This window comes from Pseudomyrmex gracilis, unplaced genomic scaffold (assembly GCF_002006095.1).
Source record: "Pseudomyrmex gracilis isolate BER0280 unplaced genomic scaffold, ASM200609v1 scaffold_15, whole genome shotgun sequence".
Taxonomy (NCBI): Eukaryota; Metazoa; Arthropoda; class Insecta; order Hymenoptera; family Formicidae; genus Pseudomyrmex; species Pseudomyrmex gracilis.
Window position 1 is genome coordinate 1,276,813 of NW_018020599.1, and position 21,586 is coordinate 1,298,398.

A 21,586-nucleotide genomic window follows, 5' to 3' on the forward strand; every position below is an offset into this window, starting at 1 on the left:
CATTTTTGACGAAATTCAATTTGAATATATTTTACTATGTTGTGTAGAAAACGAAGACAAAAATGTGAACACTCGCACATCAGAGAAAGCAAAGTTAGTAAAAGTGATGCCGAACTGAAAACGGCACGTACTCTACCTCATTGGCAGCGACAGTTGCATGTTGGCTATTCGCCATCTTTGGTGATGTTTTACGTTTACGTTAATCGGTTTCGTTTGATGTCTATAGATGTAAAGGCGTGCGGCAACTCAAAATGCGGACTTCTCTGGCGGATCGCCACTTTCTGTGATGCTTTTACTTGAATTAGATCACGTGTTTAACGTTCTTTGACGTAAAAAATTACACGCTATCGAATTATTAACTTTCTATTTACTGGAAGCCTTCGGAAGATGTCGCATTCTCTACTTTCATTATAAATTCCTGCAACAATCGCAATATTACAATCCATAAGGTATTCAGTGATTTGAGAGATAAGACAATAGAGAGAAAGAGAGAGAGAGAGAGAGAGAGAGAAGGGGGGGGAGAGAAAAGCTTTTATACACACAAACGCATTGCGCGGAAGATCAAAGAAAAGATCCCGACGTCAGCATATCAAATAATTCAATTTCGTATTTGTGTTCGCATGAATACTAAAATGCAAGTTTTTTCCAGAATAAGAGACTTAAGGAAAAGTATCACGTTAAAAACACAACGCTATTAATAGAGATATCAATGTCACTGCAACGTAGTATCACCCACGGCGAGTGAAGTCACGTCGGAATTATGAACGTACGCACGTACATCGTACAGAAGGAATCTGCATTGAATCCGAAAGAAAACGAAGAATATACGTCTAAATTTTTAATCTTAAGTAACACAAACAATCGTACGGTAAATAATAATTGGTGTAAGTTGCAAAATTTTGTAACAAAAATTTACTAAGAAATCTATGCTAAAATAAATAAATTAAATCTGTTAGATCTTCTTTTCAATGCTCCAGTCGCTCTTCGATCTCATAGAAAGCGTAACAATTTATATAAAAAAAGTGTGAGATAAAATCCTTTCTAATTAATTATCTTAACGATGTAAGATATTCTTTCCATTTCTAAAACATATGAAATAGCTAAATGTTTGTTAACTATCTTACGACACATCTTGTATCAAGAGATTGCGTCAAAATCTTAATTATAATAACAAATTCTTCCGATGTCGATTTAAACTTCTTCCTCGTGAAAGACACTAACAAAAAGTACGTTTCTGTTCCTTTTAAAAGTGGAACAAGATCTATCAGACTCTTCAGGCAGAACAAGATAGAGATTGAGAAAGAGATAGTACTCTTTATTTCTAATTAGTTTATAAAACAATTAAGATTAGATAATGAAAGTTATTTTATGTCACTGCGGCATGGTATATACAGCTGACAACATCTCAATAATTATTTAACTGTTATCGTCGAGTAGTGTAATTAAATTTTTTGCTTCTATAGTCTCTGATATGAGATAAATAGTCAACTCACTTCCTGGGAAAGCGCTTTTAAAACTATCCACTCCACACTCGTATATCTGCTGTACGTATAATCATGATATTATCATTGAGTTTTTTGTTCGAATGCAGAGATCTGTAATTGAAACAAACTTACTTTTATGTTTTACAGTTCGGGGAATAAATTAAAAAAAAAAAAAAAAAAAAAAAAAAACATCAGACTTTCGTACTGACACATTCGAAAGTCTCGAAAGAAAATAATATTAAAAATGTCTTTCGAGAGACGCGCGGCTGGGAATTCCGATCGCGAGAACTGTGTTAAGCACGCCGAGCTATAATCGCTTTTCGAAAGTAAACTGGGAAAACGGTTTGGTCCTTTAAAGGTCGATTGGGATGCAGCGCGAGTTCCGCGAAAGTGCAGTCAAGGTTCTCCGTTTCCCGCGAATATACCCGTGCGGCGAGTATGTATCGATACGCTCCGTTAAAGTGCACACGTATGTGTACCAACGACCTCGGCTTGTTGGAAGAAACAAACACAGATTGAGATCGAGAACTTTATTCCGCAGCGGTGCTGACAGAGCGGTCTGCCCGCGACTGTCCTTCGCTATCGATAGAAAGGAAGAGCACACGTCACTTACGTAAATCGCAAACGTAAAGCGCGCATCGGGCTGTGTTTTACACGTTGTTCGGAACACTTGTGTTTGCAACTTATGTGAAAAACACACACGAACAAACGGTCGAAAACATTTCTCCTTTAAAATTAACATTTTTACACACGCCGTCTCATTTTACTTCTTTCCCGATGTGTAATAAATGTCAAAGAAAGACTTTCAAAATGTTTTATGAGAAAATAAGACTAATTAAAATTTTTTTACCATAAATATCTCTTTTAATTTATATTCTCTTACAATTATCAGTCTCATTTAATAAATGCGCGCGTCTCTTTTACCACTTCACGAACGGACGTCGAAATAAGCGAGGAAATAATCTTGACGCGATTTTACAGCTCGTTAGTTTTACATCTCAATGGAACAGCTATGAGACAAGTGCCAGACAGAGAAATTTCACTACGATATTCCGGTAAGTCCGTGTCCCTGAGACTTTTTTTTTTTTCTCTTCTGTGTGGTTCGCTTGTCTTCAAGCGATCGCGGTCCCGTCAACGAGAGAGGAGATAATTATTATTCGACAAGGCCGCTTGGACACGGACAATTTTCACGTGCAAGCCTGCACCAGAAGCGTGTTCGCAGCACGCAGTCAATGACCAGCCGTATTTAGCCTTCGACTCGCAAGTAGAAGGTCCGTCGTGTTGCTGCAGCGGATACAGTACGTGTCGCGATGAATGGCAATCGTTTCCGAGCTAATTCAATGTCTATATATGTATATACAAACTGTAATCATTACACACATACACACATACATACACTAGACGTTATAAAACGTCTTCCCGTTATTGAATGAGTATTATCTCAGGTATCAATCGCGCGTATTCATATAAATGTAAACGTTTCCGAACGAAGAATAAAACAGGAACAATAAAAAATTATCAACATGTGTTCGTGATGCTTGCAATATGACAGGAATTAAGTCGCATAAGTTCAGTTAAATTTCGAAGACACCGAGGCGTTTATTTCTCTTGCGAAAAGACAAGGGAGATTGATGTACATTCCGCAATTACATCGGCGACAAAGAGAGATAGATAGATAGATAGAAAGAGAGAGAGAGAGAGAGCGAAGTAACAATCAAGTTGGACTCTTTGCTTCTGCTCGGATTGCTTCACTATTCTCGCTTCGCACATTGTGAAGAACGAGATCTCGCGGATTTCGGTGGGACTGCGGTGTACGAAGTTTTCGCGACGTCCCAACGTTCCGAGACGGTGAACAACGCAATATTTTAACGTTACGTTCGTCTACGTGCCGAGGCGCTTGTTTCGACGATTGAACCACACCGGCATGTTATGTCACCCCATTCGCGATGTAATAACCCAGCAAAAAAGACATTGTTCTCCCGTGTTTCGCGCGCTTGCCTATAACCGAGAAGCGAGCACGGGTGCTCTCCATGTCGAGAGAGAAAGTCTCGTAGATACACGTGCACAGTTACACAGCGCGCGCGCGCGCACACACACACATGCACCGTTTGCTATATATACACGTATATACGCCTACGGAGAATTATCTCCAAGACTTGTGTCTTCTGTATCTGCGTATCGAGTGTGTGTGTGTGTACAAGCAATGTAGAAACACTCGATTAACAATCTGACCAACTACTCGCGACACTTGTACGACCGATGTCTCGACGATGTTTTCAGGAGCGAAAAGACATGATGAGGGTCCAAAAAGTTCGATCTTGTTTTAGATACGCCCACGAAAGTTTAGCGAACAGCTTTGAATTTGATGCGCGCGTTTTCTTTAAAATTGAACACCTTTGTTCCGTCGCGATTTCCATCCTGAACACGAGCAAAGTGTGTCAATTCTGTTCGATATTCTCAGCGTTCGCTCGTTGGATTATCGCGACCCGAAGCGGGTCCTAATGGAGCGACATTCTTCTTGCGCAATGAGACGCAAAGACCTTTACGCCGCAGCTGCCTTCTGGTTCTCGGCGCTTCGGGGTGTTGGATAATTTATACGACTATGTCTCGGTTTCACTAGGCCTTGACACCTACGGTAGCGAATCGACGCGCGCCATCCTCGCTGAACGTTAACAAAAATTCGGGAAGTTTCGTGTAATTTTGCTCGCATCACTCTCGCGGGATCAACGAGAGCGTGATGACTTCAGCGAGCGAAATAAGAACTCCGATATCTCTTTTTAGCCGCGTGTAGGAGGAAGTGAAGATGCAGCAGCGACTTATGCAACGGCCTCAATAAAGATTATCGATCCTTTCAAGCACGTTTCGCTCTCGCGGTAACGCCGCGACGGAATAGCGGAATCGCGCTTCGCTAGTTTGTCGCCGCGAGGAAAAGAACCTGTCAATTCTATGCGTTTTATGGTCTCGTTACTCCGCTTCTCATTTTGTCGCCGTTTTGCCGCGATCAGGTCCGCGTTTCTAATCGCAGGAACCGCCTTTCTGATGTACTCTTTGCGTGATTCAAGCGAGGTTGCATATTGTGAAAGCATCCGTGTGCTAATTAAAACGTTCCTCGAAATCTTCGCGAGGTCTCTAGACGGGCAATCAGGGAAATTTCTCAAGAGAGAGAGAGAGAGAGAGAGAGAGAGAGAGAGAGAGAGAGAGAAAGAGAAGAAAACGAATACCATATGGTTTAACGGATATTATGCATGAGTAAAACATTATTGACGTAATTTGCATCACATAGAGAAGAAATTTTAGTGCATCAACAGAAAGTATTTATTATTAGCATTTTTCGAGTTCCGTCTATGTAATTGTCAATTGTTTTTTTTAAATAACAATACGTCGTATTTTAAATATATTTTGTCGCGTCAATCACTTTTATATGTAAATCATAGAACGTATCTTTAAATCGAAAAGATAAGAAGAGAGAGAAAGAGAGAGAGAACCCGCGCGGACAATGCTTCGCGAGAGTTGGGTCAGACGTTTGCGGCGGGAGAAGTCGAGCGAGCTGAGGCGCCAGCACGAACGCGCGAGCACAACCAGCCAGGATCTCCCGGGTCCCCGATGGCCCCCGGTGTATAGATCGAGTGTGCCAAGCCGAGTCGGGTTCGACTACGTGGTGTCCACTTTTCATGGGCTGGTGGGGTGCTCTCCAAGTGGCCGTGGTGGGTGGCGGTATAAGTAGAGGCTTGCATTCGCCACCGTTCTCATACCCTCACCACGTCCTTCGGCTACCTCTTACTTTTACTTAGTGCCCCTTTTTCCACTTTTTTTCTCCTTTTCTCTCTTTCCTTTTCTCGCACGCACACGCGTACTCTCACTCGACATCTCTCCTTCTGTCACGGTGCGTTTGACTCGCCGTTCATTCGTTCGTTCGCTCATTCGTTTCGCGCCTCGTCGTCCAAATCGCGTCAGCGAGAAGCTGGATCACGTCGCGCGCGAAGCGCACGTATAGTACAACGTTGTAACGTTCTGAGGAATCGGGCCGACCACCAGCCGGTGAAGGCATCAGCAGCGGCCGCCTGGAGATCCTCGTCGCGTGCAGCTGGAGGACGAGTGTCGGTCGAGAAGAGGGCAGAGAGATGATCGCGAGTGTCCGGTGACGATACGTATATATATGTACATTACGCTTAGAACGGTAGTCCCCCGCAGACAGAGAAAACTTGTATCGATATTGTCGAGAGTGCACGTATTGATATTCGCCGACGAGAGTTTCGTTCACTTCGACTGAACCAGCTGTTCACGTTCGATAGAAGCGGGACAAGAGGAGAGGCGAATAGAACGAGGAAGAGAACTGTGCAGTGCCGACATGTGGCTAAAAAGCGTGTTCTTGTGAGTACTCAGAATCGACACTTATTGGGTGCGAAAGAGCGACGATATCTGAGTGATGAGCGTATGATGTGAGGATTTAATCTCTACCTGTCTCTAACAAAAAACCAAATCGTAGCGTGTGGCAAATAACGCATTAAAGCGTTCGAGAGATCATTATCCTAATATCGATTTCTCGATCTTTTGAAGAAGATAAAAATTGTTTCAAATAAGTAATTCTATTGGCAATGAAATAATTGTATCAGAAAAATATCACCATTACTCACGTAACATCGTTCTTTATCAGTTCTGATCTGTTTATATGCGATTAATAGTGAAAACACTTTTTTGTTCGAAGAAATTTCTTAAAGAGCAGATTCAATCATCGTTAATGATCATAAATGATTAACGATCCGTTAAAAAATAACAATTTTCACGGGCAAGAGATATTACGCTTCTCGGAGTTACGAGAGTTATCGTAGCGAAAGGTGCGCGCAATCAGCAATTCACAAGTTTTAGATACGCAGATTACTCGCAGTTTCATTCAGAAGACTGTGCATATATGATTTATGATTTTCAGAGAAACTTCCAGACATTGTCCTCGATTTTAACCTGACGATCCAAAAGTAGAAATCAGTCCGATCAGATCATGACTTACGATAATGTGATTATACCCTATATCAGAGACAGTATAAAAGATATACACACACACACACGTATGATATAAAACTTTAATAAACTTTGATAAACTAAGATAAATTTTATTAAATTATTGTCTTGTTTCAATATATTAAAATAATTCTTTAATCGTGTTATATATTTTTTGCTGCTAGATTATTGTTCCGCGCCCGGACAAGAAGCCGGATTATATAAAATATTAAACAGATCCCACATTTGATCTCACGTGCTCTCAGAAGATTTTTGAAAGAAACTTATTGCAAAGTCGGAAAGCCAACTAATGGTTAGACAAATATGTGCGCCTTGAAGATTCGCATTACTTTCAACCCACATAGGGAGAGCGTCGCAAATATATAAATTTACAACGCTTTTCTCGTTTTCTGAAGCACAGTTGTTTAGCAGCACTTTGTTATATTTCTCTCTAGATCAGATGAAATTTTATTTTTTTTTAAATTGCACACCAATTATCGTAATTTAATTATCGAGCGCTTTTACGTAATAGTTTATATTTATACGCGTAATTCAAAACATTGAGTTTAAAGCTGAACTACATACGGTAGAAAGTTCAAATTATAGTAGATCATCGCTCTTTAAGTATCTCATTGCCGGCATTTCAATTTTATGACAACTTAGTTAACTTCATCAGCACGATATTTATGAAGACTGTGGAACTTAAAAATACTTGTACAATTATATAAAATTTGGGGAAAATAGATTCAAATTGAATCGTCACACATCTTTTGATAAATATTTTTTCGTACTTTGCGAAATAAAAAGATAGAAGCGCGGTGAACTAAGCCACCAGGGTTTTTCCATGTTTCCTCAACTGATTTTTAGCATAATTTATGCGTGAAGCACGCACATACACGCGCGCAGAGGGTGAATTTTGTAGGCGGCGCAAAAAAATTATTTACGACTTGGTAATAGACTTTTGCGGTAATGTTGTTGAGACTTACGTAATGTTCCAGTGTGTCTCGTGCCACTGGAGATACCTACGTGTGTACGCGCAGTATGTTTATGCATATACACGCTCGTAAGCGAGACCGCTTTCTCCATATGGTTTCGCGATAAATTCCTACACATTAAATCTGCATATTCTCAGTTCTAAGATTAAGCTACAGGATGGGTCCGCTTGATCTTTTTGCTTTCTTTATTGCCAATTTCGAAAGTTTTACTTACATATGAAACACCTTCGCCGGCCGAACAGAAATCATATAAACAGGTTTATAAATGTCGTTTTACACACTAATCTATATTTACTATCCTTTGACACGATCGCAACGAGACGAGAAGGTGGGAAGGAACGTGTTTTAACATTCGTTCTGCTTTATTTTTGCAAATGTATTCCGGTTGTAACTTATTCCAGCACCGGAAGACCGCTCGAACGGAACGGTGTTTGTCGGCGCACATTCATCGGCAGTTTCCTGTTGCAAATGTCGTAGACTCATTTCTCTTCTTACGGCGACTTAATAAGTCGTGTGGTTACGACGATGTGATAAAAAATCGAAACGTTCTCTAAAGTGACAAAAAAATTGAAAACGTGACTGTGGTGGAAGAAGAAAAAGTGGAAGAATCATGTGTGTGACAGAAAACGCGTGATGCTGCGATAAGAATTTTTATTTCTTTTATTTTGCATTTCTCTCTTTTTAACATAAACGTGACAACATCGGCGAAAATTATAATAATACGAAAATGTTATATAAAATCTTTATAAAATATTAAAATGCATGAGTCACACTCTAATGATTTCGCGTTAAATGACCGTATTTAGTATTACTTCGGGATTTCATTTTTAAGACGCCGATTTCGTAATCATATAAACTGTTGTTTTGTCAAATAATAATTTGCTAGCAAGCAGCTTTCTTACTCTCGCATGCAGGAAATTGATTATGAGTGATTGTCCTTGTAAATGCGACGTCATGAAATCGAGATTGTTACTGTCTCGCGAGTTTTCTTCGACCTCGTTTAAATCGTCTCCCTTTCTATCTCTCTCACACACTCTCACTCTCTCTCTCTCTCTTGTTTTTTTTTGAAAAAATATTATTCACACGTTTTAAGAAACAAAGAAATGTCAAAGGGTTAGTGGCGATGATTGCAATATGGGAATAGGCGAATGTTAAAGCGTTGAAAGTTCACCAACTCTTCAAGAATTCTTTGTGCGATACCTCGTAATTATCGATTTCGACAACCTTGAGAAAAAAGGGAACGAGGTCGCGGGTACTGGTATCCGGAGACACGTCGGTGGCTGGCCTTACGATCAATGTTTCTTTTTTCTTTGCAATTTAACTAACAATAAATTACCAGACGCATAAATTTATTTTCTTTTCTTTTTTGCTGAAATATTTCTGTTTACGGCACGCGAGTTTTGCATTGTCGTGGATGGGATGTAATTTTCGCATAACGGGTGTGAGGGAACCGAGCGCGGTTCGACCGGGAGAACCAGACGAGACGGATGCAGCGTGTACCAACCAGATGTGAACTTTCACCACATCAAGCCTTCTTGTATTAGCTATACGCATTCCGTCGTCGTTTTACACTTTACCCTTCACGTTGCACCTCTCGTGCGTCTTATCACTTTCGCTGATATACATACTTTATACACAATTTTCTCTTTATCTCTATGTTCCAAGTATTTATCACAATCTATCTACTTTGCTATTTTATATTTCATCTTTTACTTTTTCGAATTTGCAGAATATGTAGCGTCATCGCGTATACGCTAGCTGGCAGCTCGGATATCGTGCAGATATCTGGTGACAGCTTAACTCGAGCGAAAAATGTCGCACCAACGACATATCAGCCTCCCCGAGCCATTCCAATTCAAGGTACTCATCTTGATTCAAACAAAACACATTAATACAAATAAAGATCGTAAACAAGTAATGCAAATTTTGATATTACACAAACGAGAACAAATTTTTCGACTTATTAGTGACAAAAAAATTCGTCTACAAATTTTCTTCAATTCTTGACGTACTTTCAGAATTTGTATCGTCGCACAAATTGCCGGAAAACGTAGCGAGACCAACGGAGGATGACGACGAATATGACGACGAAAAGAAAATTGCGCTTAAAGATAATAAGCCTAAAAAAGTAATACAAAAATTCGAGAATATCGACAAAAAAGCAATTGCCGCCTTCGAACCTGCCAGGCGTTTTGACTCGGAGGAAGACGATTCGGAGAGTTTTGCCGATAAAAGACAAGCACGAGTGGAGCTCGAGAATTTTAGCGACACCGGAAAGGTTCTGCAGGATGAAAGAACAAGAAAAGTTGATTCTAAACGGCCGCGTCCGAGCGAACAAGATGAAGTTATTCCGGGTGTCTACGTCAGGTGAAGCGGTTTTGTAACTCGTTTGCACAAATATACGTGAATAACTTTGGTAGCATTTCAAAAAAAAAAATTCCAACCTTCTATTCTTATTTAAAAAATCTTTTTATTCTGTAAATAATATCGAGTAACATTTCAACGTAAGTGTGTGTGATAATTGTTTAATTTTTACAAAAACAATTCATCTTTTCAGCGCGGAATATCCAACAACCATGCTACCAATTCTGACAACTCCGCGCGAAGCACGTGGCAAAGACAGCTCGTTCGACTTTGTTCCCGTGAACATTATCCGCGAAGATAGCAAAGATGGCTACGCTCATTTTTCTGACGCCAACTTTGGCGACTTGGGCGACGTGAGTTTGGTGCCGGCTGGTACGAATTCTCGTATTCAGGTATATATTGTTATTTACGCATGTGAATAATAAATTTACATTCCCACTCAGTATTTAATTAAATAATTGTTAAATAACTTAATATAACTTCAATGTCAAATGAGTCTCAAGTATATTTATGTGAAAAAAAACCAAATTCTTACGTGTGGAATTTTTGAACGATTTTTTCTAATTATATATGTAATATGATAAATTATTAAATTTGTTTTATACCCAACAGGTGAAGAAAGGACCGAACGGCAAGGACTACGAATACGAGTACGTATATTATTACTACGACGAGGAGGATGAAAACAAAGCGGGCACAGAAGGTTCGGCTGTGACGAATTCTTACGATGTTTCCGCCAGAACGACCGCCTCGCCCAGACGAGGAAGCACAGTGAACAACAGAAACAAGTACAACACCGTGGAGAGATCGAGCACGGTGGAGCCCAGCAACAACGAGGTCATTCCGAATAGAAACGGCAATCGGGGCAGACAACTGGTCGAAACCGAGGACGTGTCCGAGGAAAGGTTACCCGCGAATACTCGCTTCCCGCCAAGGTATATTCGATATTGATAATCAATTAATAATCAACGCAATGTGAAGAAAAAACAGAAGAGGAAAAAGCGACGCAGAGCGCAATTGCAATTTTGTTAACAGATCGCGATCGAATCACAACACGGGCACGACGGAATCCTCGCGATCGCGCGGCAACCGACCGCGACCGAGTCTGGACCTGGTGGACTCGAGCAGTTTCCGTACTCATCAGGAAGGTCCCGAATTTCCGCAAACCTTGCCGAAAGGACCCGTTAGATTCTTGGGCGTCACGCCAAATGAGGATAGCGAGGAGAAACCTTCGATCAGAAATCGCGGAAGACCGCAGAAGGTTCAAGAACCCGCCCCCGTGGAAGAAGCGGCCGATGATGCGCCGCTACTTGTTACCAGAAGACGTCCGAGCAGCACGATAGCGCCTGAAGTAATTAACTAAATTGTATTCGGATAATCATTTCTAAAGTAGCGATACAGTTTTTTTTCTAGCCACGATAGTAAAACAAACGTATCTATCGATAAATTTTTAGATCGGAGTTGAACTGAGTAGAGGACAACCTGTGCGCTCCAGCCAGGAAGAAGCCGAGGAAGAGGAAAGTGCTTCTTCGTCGGAGAAACCCTCCATCAAGATCCGCGTATCTTTAGAAGATAAGACGCAAGAGTCCACTGAAACAGAAACTTCGCCGATTTCTCCTATCGCTGACACTACGGACAATCCAACGACGGAATATCCATCGGTTATGGACAAAGTCGCATTGGATCTTTATGCCTTTCTTCAACAAGGACAGAGCAATCTGATAGACGCGTCTAGCAGCGAAACTGACGAAACGGCAGCTGACAGTACGACTCTCGCCGACGAGATTACGACCGATTTGTTGACCACAACGGAATTCGATACTACGATCGCTGCCGAGTCTAGTCCTAGCACTACGACAACAACGACAACGACGACGACGACAACGACTACCGAGCCCACAACTACAACAACGACGACAACGGAACCGCCAACCACCACCACTCAAGCTCCTGCGGGAAGAGGAAAGTTCCGGCGACCTGGAACTCTCGTCAGTCCAGCCGTCTCGAGAAATCGGTACGATTGAACTTATTGTTTTCACTTAGCGTTTGTGTTAAATTCTTATCATCTTTCTCTTTCTCTCTAATTATTTCTAATTTTTAATTATTTTCAACTTCGCGTTCTCTCGTAGATTTAAAACCAACGGCGGCAGCAGTACGACAACGGAAGCATCCGTGTCGGAACCGACGCAAAGAACTCGAGGACGCTTCGGCGGCAACGGCTCGAACGGAAACGGATTCAAACGACCCCGACCAGGAGGTAATCACAAACCGATTGAAGAAGATACCGTGCAGAAAGAAAGCGCAAACTCGGCAAACGCGGAAAAGCCGTCGGCCGGTCGCGGCAGATTTCGCACGCCTTCCGGAGGTAGAACCGCCGTCTCGACGACAACGTCGGCGCCGTTGAACAGCGGCTCGACGGCGTCGAATGGCTCCGCGGCGACTAGACCCACCTTCAACAAGCTGAACATCGGCAATCGAAGACGCGGACGACCAACCACATCGGCGCCGGGAAGCGAGGAGTCCGCGCAGGAAGGAGCGACGCAGTCCGAATCCACTGGCCAGACTGTCGCGCAAACCGCGCCAGAAACCGTTACAAAATCTGCTGTTCGTCCGCGACTTCCTGGCTCGCCCGCGATCAGACCTGCCGTCATTAGACCGGGTGCTAGGATCAACCCGAGGCAAAAACCGGGTCAGACGACGACCACGACGATCGCGCCGGAAGCCGCCGAAACGTCCGTCGAGGAACCGGCTGGAGAGGGAACTGAAGAAGAGACCCACGAGGTTGGTACCTTATTTTTATCCTTCAAAATTGTGATCGTATTTTTTTAATAAAATTTTATTTAACTCTCGTTTATTATTGACGAACTTAACCATTTTGAACACATCTGAAATGCATCGCCGTGTGTTAAGTGCAAGAAATCAAGCAACAAATGTTATTACTATCTTTATTATCACAAAAAAAATAATTTTTTAAAAATATTTTCATGTTATATGTCCATTAATTTTTTTTTTTTTTTTTTGTATCAATGGATTTATAAAATCACGTGGAAATAGAAAGCGATATTGTTTTCAACAAACGCGTCTGTTGTCGAACAAACTGTAATCAAGCAGAAATCGATTGACAAAGCGTGCTGAAGATAAGGTCAAATCTGAAATTCTGCCTCGGGTGTAGTACGTGTATAAGTGCGAGATTAGGTACGAGGACACTCGTGATGTCACTCGGCTAAGTTCCCTCTTGGAGTTTACTTTCACTGGATGGCCTTTCAAAATGTCATCAACGAGTCGACGCGCCCGCGACCGGCTTTTTAACTTTCAACTTTACGACCTCGCGATTGTCGTGAGTGCTGACTTTTGGTTAGCACGCAGAAATACGAAAGAAAGAAGGAAAGAAAAAAGAAGATATCGGAATTCACGTAAAGATATTTCTGTAACATTTACAACAAACATATACATATATACATACTTTCTTAAAATTTCTCTCTTTACGACTTCGTGAGAACGAATTTAACCGCAAAACAATATATTAACAATTAAACATTCGAATTTGCAAAAATCACACACGTCTTCGTATACTTTGGAATTTATTGCAAAAGCTCTCCATTGTGTTGAGTCTGAGAGATTTATTCTCCTAATTGTAGTCGTCTTTCTCTCGTCGAGACATCTTTTGCCGGCAACTTCCTACTTTCTAACAACGCTCTCATTAAAACTTGTGCCATTTAGTTAATAGATCTTTGTTTCTCTCAGGCACCAGCGGAAACCAGTCCCCCAGCGCGCACGACCACGTCGAATCCTCTGAACAAACTGCGTAACCGCAACCGACTACAGGTGCATCCGAAGACAACAACAAAGTCGCCGTTGCCGCCAGCGATCAGGAGATCGCCGTTGCTGCCGCGACGCAAAGTGACCGAGGCGCCGGTGGTCCAGTCGAGCCAGGAAGATGCCGCCGCTCCCGAGGAGGAGGCCGTCTCAGAAGAGACGGAATCCACCGAGGCGACCTCCGTCGAGACAAGCACGGCGGCCAGCACAAAGCACGAGGAGACACGTGGTCTCGGCGGTCTCCTGGCGACTCGACGCAGGATCACTCCGACGCGACGTCCGGGTCAGATAATCGCGCGGGAATAAAGGACGAACCGTCGTTCTTGAAGCCGCTAATACCAAACACTCTGATTATTATTGAGATGCGAAAACACAAGAAGAGGATATAAATTAGGTATCACGTTATTTCTTGAAGATGTGCTAGACACTAATTTTTCTTTTCGGACGCAATCTAGATCCACAGACTTTCTACAAATCCTCTTCGTCCTACTATTTTTTTATTTTTTTATTTTTTTTTTTCTATTTTGTTTAATCGCAGAACACGGCATCTCGCGCATCTTATGACGAAACTGGCAAGTGTACATATATAGTCTCTTGCGAGAATGGATTCTTTTGAAGAATCAAGTTCGTAAAATGCTATTTGTCGATCGCGTTTGAATATATTACATGTAATTAAGATACGTGATGATATACGTTAATGACATTGTCGTACGATAAGTATGTATACGTTTTGACGTATATTGTACGCTAATTAGCGTAATTCGAGAGAAACGAAATATTTTTTTCGACGAGATATCTGAGGACAAGTGATAATATTGATAAAAATGAAAATTTTCAACATTTACACGCGTGCCGATAATGGCACAATCGTAATTATAATTTAAAATAACGTAAACAAAATAGTTTCAAATACACATATCTCAGTATGCTGCGATATAAATGTAATCGTACATATTTAATTAATTCGACGCAAGTTTTATTTAACATAATTTTACCACTTGCGAGAGAGATTATAGAAGTAGATATAATATTTTTGTTTAAACACACATAATATATGCATATATAAATGCGTGCATATATTTGTATGTAACATCCTTTTTTGCAGATATAGAGTTTAGGACTATTATATTGCGTAAGAACACTTTTGTAATTACACTGTTCCAAGATACACTGTAAATACTGCAATTAAACATACATATATATATATATATATATATATATATATATAAAGTTAGATAATTGTGTTGTATTTTTTTTTATTTAATCCTAATGAGAAAAAGATTTAATCCTGAAACGAAAATATATAAATGTCCGTGCAGAGATTGATGCGCACGTTGAATTAAGCAAACTAAACCAATTCAGATAAAAAAGAAATAAAATACATTAACAATTAAAAAGTAAAAAATTAAGTTAATTAAATTACACAAAACATTTCTCTGTGTTATCGACTACATCAACATAGAAACCAACTTAATCGATCGATTCGGAACAAATTCGTTGCTTGCGTTCCGCGTCGAGCCGCTCGGCGCGTGCGTGCAGCGCCGAGTTACAGAAAGGAAAAGGTGGTCTGGCAAAGATGGTGAAACGCGAGATGACAGACATTTAATACTCCGATGTCCAAATTGACAGTGAATAATCGCACGCGTGACGATCAGTATGTAATAATCGGGCAGTCGCGCTTAATCAGCAGGTGTGTATAGGTACATCGTCTGAGATTCATCGTGGCACGTCGCCCGTGGAATCGCGGCTCGAAGGTATGCAAAATCAGGCTGCGCTTTGTTTATGGAGATCAGCTGTGCTCCCAAACATATCGCGTCACTCTTCCTGTTACGCGCGCTCCCGCGATCAGCAAGCAACGCTGGCTATTTTCGTCGGATAAAGGTCAGCGGAATGTTGGAAGACAAAGCGACGAATGTCGCGCTTACGACAACCAGTGGCATCGCGTCATTGTTCCTCCGAGGGAACTGTGAAAAAAATACCGTTCCGAAATGAAAAAGAAGAAGGATATGAGAAAAAGTCTTCCGTCCTAATTAACACTTGTGACGAATAATTTATGATCTTGAACTGCTATCTTCCTGTGATTTATCGCGTCATAAATGCTATTATATTTCTTTAATTGTTAATATACTTCTTTTGTGAGTTCTGTTTTTTATTTTTTTTTTTTTGTACGTGTGTGCATCACATTTTTTATGATATCGAAGATTCTGGCTTTGTGCTGTGGCTGCTTTAAGTAGGTTGCATTAACATGTAATTATTGTTAATGACGGAGAAAGAGAAAAAAGAAGTGAGTGGTAAAGAAGTATATATGTGTGTCATACGTTATTGAAAATAGAAATATTTTGAAGAATGTACACTTTTACAAATAATGGATTGAGCAATCAATAAAGATAATAATCTTGTGATAAGAGGCACACTGAAGAAAATTGTAAAACAATAACAAAGAAAATATATACATGGAATGTTTATTTAGGACATGAATCATTTGTGTTTGCACAATATTATGATAAATAATAAAATCAAGCATTATTCATAAAGATATAAGCCATTGTTCGGTAGAATTAGATTTATTTTATTTACAATCAGTCCCGCTATAAATTAATTCAACAACTTGTATTTTAGATGCTAGCGACACAATCATCAAATGGTAGCTAAATAAATTTAATGAAATGAAAGAATGAAACGAGAAACTGTCATTACCTGTGTGGAGCCAAATCGACGAGCCGAAACGGTAAGTGGTTGTAAGTCGAGTTTCAGTCAATTGCAACGCATATAGCAATTTTTTTCTGCAATAAATTTTTAAAAATAATTTTGACTTTTGTAAATCTCATAAAATTAATTTCTAAATATTTATTTTTTCTTAATTTACTTGAATTTTAATTTATTTACTGAATATTTTGAACAGAATTTATTAATCTAAAAACCTTTATGTAGTTTGAGCGCGTATTGTGTGCATTTGCAGATGACAACGATACTGGACGGTAGCTATCAACGCATGCACCCTTATGAGGGGCAGGCGGATGACGGGGATGAGGAAGATGAACATGAAGAGACGCCTCAAGAATCAGGGGTCATGATTCACGTTGTGCCAGAGGGAAACAAGGCGCGTTGGAATCACATTGAAGATCTGGACTCATTTTTCACACGAATGTACCACTATCATCAGCAGCACGGCTTTCTCTGTATGATGCTCCAAGAAAGTTTTGGTTTAGTGCAATTCTTTTTTGTAGCAGTTTTCCTTATATTTCTCTCTAACTGCGTCGATTACAGCAAATTGTATAAGTACGTAGGTAGTCCCGTTAGATGCTTGTGAATTGTTTTACTTGAAAAAAAAAAAAAAACGTTTTAATTGTGTTGCATTATGTTTTCAGTGATAGATTTAATTATGCTAATAGCACAAGTCACTTGAGCGACTACATAAAAGGTACGGGAGAGTGCATAAAGTCGATCTCTTTCGGATTTTGGATTCTCATCGTAGTCGCGAAGATTTTCTTTGTTCTCCAGTTAGTCAAACTCTTATATAACTCGTCGCAGTTCTGGGAAATCAAAATGTTCTTCAACACAGCGCTCAAAATCGCCGATAACGAGTTAGACAATTTTACTTGGCACGAGGTACAGAAACGGGTGATAGAGGTACAAAAAGAGCAGGAAATGTGCATTCATAAGAGAGAACTTACGGAACTGGATATATACCATAGAATATTAAGGCATAAAAATTATATGGTGGCTATGACAAACAAATCTCTATTACCTATTCGACTAAAAGTCCCGATCATAGGAGAAGTTATTTTCTTGACTCGAGGATTGAAATATAATATAGAATTGTTGTTGTTTTGTAAGTATATACGCGCTTGTACGCAATGATTAACATTTGATTTTGTTTTTTTACAAATATAATCATCTCTATTTTGATTATCTAGGGGGACCTTGGTCACCATTCGAAAATAATTGGCATCTTAAGGAAGATTACAAAAAATTGAATAAGAGGCAAGAACTCGCACGTAAGTTGTCCAAGCACATCTTATGGGTTGGTGTCGCAAATTTTGTTTTGTGTATTCCCATTCTAATATGGCAGCTTCTTTATACAATCTTCAATTATGCTCCGGTGAGTAGTTATTTGTAAATATTAAAATTTTGTCAATATTAAACTTTTCCAGCGTGCAATATATGAATAAAATTTTTATCTTGACAGACTATTAAACGAGAGCCCAGCTTTTTGGCAATGCGAACGTGGTCCTTGTATGGTCGGCTATATCTACGTCACTTCAACGAACTCGATCACGAATTAAACGCGCGTCTCAGTCGTGCGTATCGTCCCGCGTCCAAATACATGAGCAGCTTTACATCCCCGGTAATGACGGTGATCGCGAAACATGTCGCGTTTGTCTCCGGCACCGTCTTCTCTGTGTTGTTGATCATAACGTTGCTCTTCGAGCCAATATTTTTCATGGAGCATGTGGTTGCCAGTATGACAATACTCGGTGCTGTGGTGGCAACCGCGAATTCAGTCATACCGGATGAGAATATGGTCTGGCATCCTGAGACTCTTTTAACCGCTGTGCTAGCCCACACACACTACAGACCGGATAGTTGGCAAGGAACCGCTCATACGCAGACTACGAGGTCACAAGTGGCACAATTATTTCAGTATCGAGCGGTACATCTTCTGGAAGAGTTGGTTTCTCCGTTTGTGACAACGTACATTCTATGCTTCCGTATGAGACATCAAGCTTTAGAGATCGTAGACTTTTTTCGTAATTTCACTATCGAAGTTGCCGGAGTTGGTGACGTGTGTAGTTTCGCTCAGATGGATGTGCGGAAACATGGCAACCTTATGTGGCAAACTGTAGCGCACAGTCCTACTTCGGTTTCTCCACTGCCCGGTGAAAGTAGTGCGGGTTATGACAATCAATACGGCGTTGATTTGGACAAATATCACGTACCGATGTCGGATCATTATACTCAGGCCGAAGACGGCAAAACCGAACTGTCTCTCATACATTTCACTCTGACAAACCCGGAATGGAAACCGCCATCTCACGGGGAGACTTTCGTGAACGCTTTAAGAGAAAGAGCTAGGAAGGAAGTGACTGCGAGTCCTAATAATAATCCCTTGATAGCTAGCTTAAACAGCTTGTCCGATATTGGTGTAAGTATATATATATTTCATACATATATTTTTATTTATGTCTATTTCTTTTTTGAAATCATTTTTGTTGTATTGCTATACGCAAATGTTTATTTAGCATAGTTTGTTTTTTATCTGAATATGCATGACTGAATATTTTTTATACACTATAATAACACTATTTACTTTGTGTATTATCGATATGCCGATATGCTGTTGCAGTACAAGGAGCACGTATCGAACATCATTCGGAGCACGATAAATCAAACCAGTGTACCCAGTATAAGTAACATTTTCGTTCAACCGGGCACGTCCGCCACGCAAATGGCAGGTGGAATTGATCGATCGTCCAGCGCGAGATCTACCGTACGTCGCGGTGTGTCCAGGACAGAAGGTCCATTGCATAATGAAAGAGGATTCCTGTACGATTTGCAAGGCATATCGAATCAGTCGTTAGGTGCTTCAGTCTTTGGATCTGGGCACAGTTATATTTTAGGAATGTATACAGATCCGTCTGCACCTACGGAATTAACCGCTGCCGACATGTCTTTGTCTACATTGTACCTGCACGAGCTTCATCATAGACAAGTAAGTGTCTTTGCGATGCAATCAGCGTTTTAAAGTGCGTCATAACAATAAGCGAGATGGAGTGATCATACGTGTGTCCTTCATTCTCCTCAGGTAAGAAGAAGAGGTTACCAGGAAATGGCTACTAGAAGTATATGGCAGCGAAGTCCGGCTCAAGAGTTAGCGTCTCTTCCCGAGGTTAGGCAAGAAAGAGTACCGCTCTTGTTACACCAAGACTCGTCTTTGAGAAAGAACAGAGAATCCTAACACTACGCTTCAAAGTTCATTTAAATAGCGTCCAAATCGCGCAATAATCGTCATTTTTTAACGGAATAAAGTGATTTGTATCTCTGTTTTATTGTAATAAGTCCATGATTTCTTTTACAATAAGCAAAGCTAGGAAGTTATTTGACGTTTGACCACTTGTTCGTTAAAACAAATTTGGTAAGAGACTATAACTTCCGAGCTTCCGATAATAAGTATAAGTAGTCGCAATGCACTCAAGAGTGAAATCGTGTGGACACTCTGGTGTTATATACATCTAATAATTACGTCTTCTAAATATTTTTATGGTAATACTGATAGAGAGAGAGTATATGTATATTTCCTTCCTCTCTCTCTACGTCTCTTTTTTCTCTACATGTGGCCAACGATTTAATAATGCCTATTCTTAATGTCAAAGGCCTATCTAAAAGTTTACATTTTATACGTAAAGTATCCATGCTTAACATTCATCCTTTTTTATGTTTTGACAATAGCAGATTCCAACAAACATTGGTTTGTCATTCGATAAAGTTACGTTTAGACCGGCGCGAAATTGTTGACAACACAAGTTCTGGGAACAATTCGTATCATGTTTGCTCCAACGAAAAAATGAGACAACTTGTGCTTGTCACGTTATTGAAATCGTCGCGTCGGTTTATAATCTAAGTTATACAGACAAAATTGATTTGAAAGTCAAATCTTTGTTGTTTTAAAAGGATATGTCAAAAATGCATCAAATAACAAATTTAGAATATTTTACACATAAATGAGTTGATTGTAAAGACTCTAGTACATAGTTCTCCGATAAAAAGTCAAAAAACGTTAAAATACTATTTTTATGTTTACTAGAGACAAACGCGTTATTTAAGTGTCGAAATACTTTTAACCCTTCACTTGCATGTACTGTAAAACAAAGTACACGTTGTACACAAAAATCTGTAGATTTACAAAAAGATTAAATGTAAATATTACGTGATTTTAATAACAAAAACGTACGAAGTTTTGTCAATTTACATACGCGTCATGTGTAAACTGCATGATTTTGTACATTTTTGTTATTAGTAGTGTATGATAATTCAGACTTTTTTTTACAGTGTGATGGCATTTGTGAGCGACTCCATATCTTATTTCAAAATGTGCAAAATCTAAAAAATCTAAGTGGAAATTTATTTTGTGTTATAAATGTGATGGAAAATTTTTGAGTTCTTTCTATATTTTTTCTCAGTTAATTAATCAAAGCAAAATATTTTTATTTTAAAGCAAAATATATTTATTTAAATTTTTATTTCTAAAAATATTCGCGTAATATTCGTAAAAATTCATGATGTTATTATATTTGATGAAGAATAACGTTTTAGGTGGGATTTCACAGATCTCATCCGGCATAAGACGTAATTATTTTGTATCAAGCGTGTGAAGGGTTAACATCACCTCCCAATGCCACGATTCTCTAGTCATACGAAATTAACATCGCGCCGTAGCATATTTTTCTCTTTTTAGAAGTGATTCTATTTATTGCCGACGTTTTATTTGTATTAATAAGATACTTTATATACATATATATGACGACGGCTGCATATTGATGGCTAGGGTATCTCGTAAAATGTGTACATAAAATCGCGATATTTTCGCTAATGCCGCGGTAAAGATACCTTGTTGGAGGATCGGTTCCGCGATCTTGTCCTTTGACACTTTTAACGTCGAGGTTGTTACGAAGTAGGTTTAAGAAACAAATTTAGACCATTTACTTATTCTTTGGTTTAAGATATTTAGAAACTTAAAACGAAACTGATCATTTTTAAGCGAATTAACGTATAACGAGTAACATATTGAGGAGATACGTTTTGCTAAATCTTATATCGATGTGATTATTGTAAAATGGGAAATTAGTGCTGAGAGGCATCTGTAATTATATCATTATATCGAAAATAAATAATAAATTTCATAATAAACTAATTTATATTTTTATTATAACC

The 21,586-nt window shown here is 39.7% G+C and overlaps 1 protein-coding gene across 1 annotated transcript; it reads left to right on the plus strand.

The window, feature by feature from the left end:
- The first annotated feature begins 5,205 nt into the window (after positions 1 to 5,205).
- LOC109863968 lies at positions 5,206 to 21,556 on the plus strand. The gene is made up of 17 exons (XM_020444701.1): positions 5,206 to 5,855; positions 9,204 to 9,334; positions 9,493 to 9,841; positions 10,032 to 10,230; positions 10,451 to 10,773; positions 10,874 to 11,189; positions 11,293 to 11,852; positions 11,968 to 12,619; positions 13,583 to 13,955; positions 14,760 to 14,826; positions 16,328 to 16,382; positions 16,614 to 16,933; positions 17,023 to 17,486; positions 17,572 to 17,756; positions 17,844 to 18,800; positions 19,002 to 19,367; positions 19,461 to 21,556. The coding sequence occupies exons 1-17, from the start codon at positions 5,833 to 5,835 to the stop codon at positions 19,611 to 19,613; spliced, it is 5,493 nt and encodes a 1,830-aa protein (XP_020300290.1). The 5' UTR covers positions 5,206 to 5,832; the 3' UTR covers positions 19,614 to 21,556.
- Positions 21,557 to 21,586: the final 30 nt, after the last annotated feature.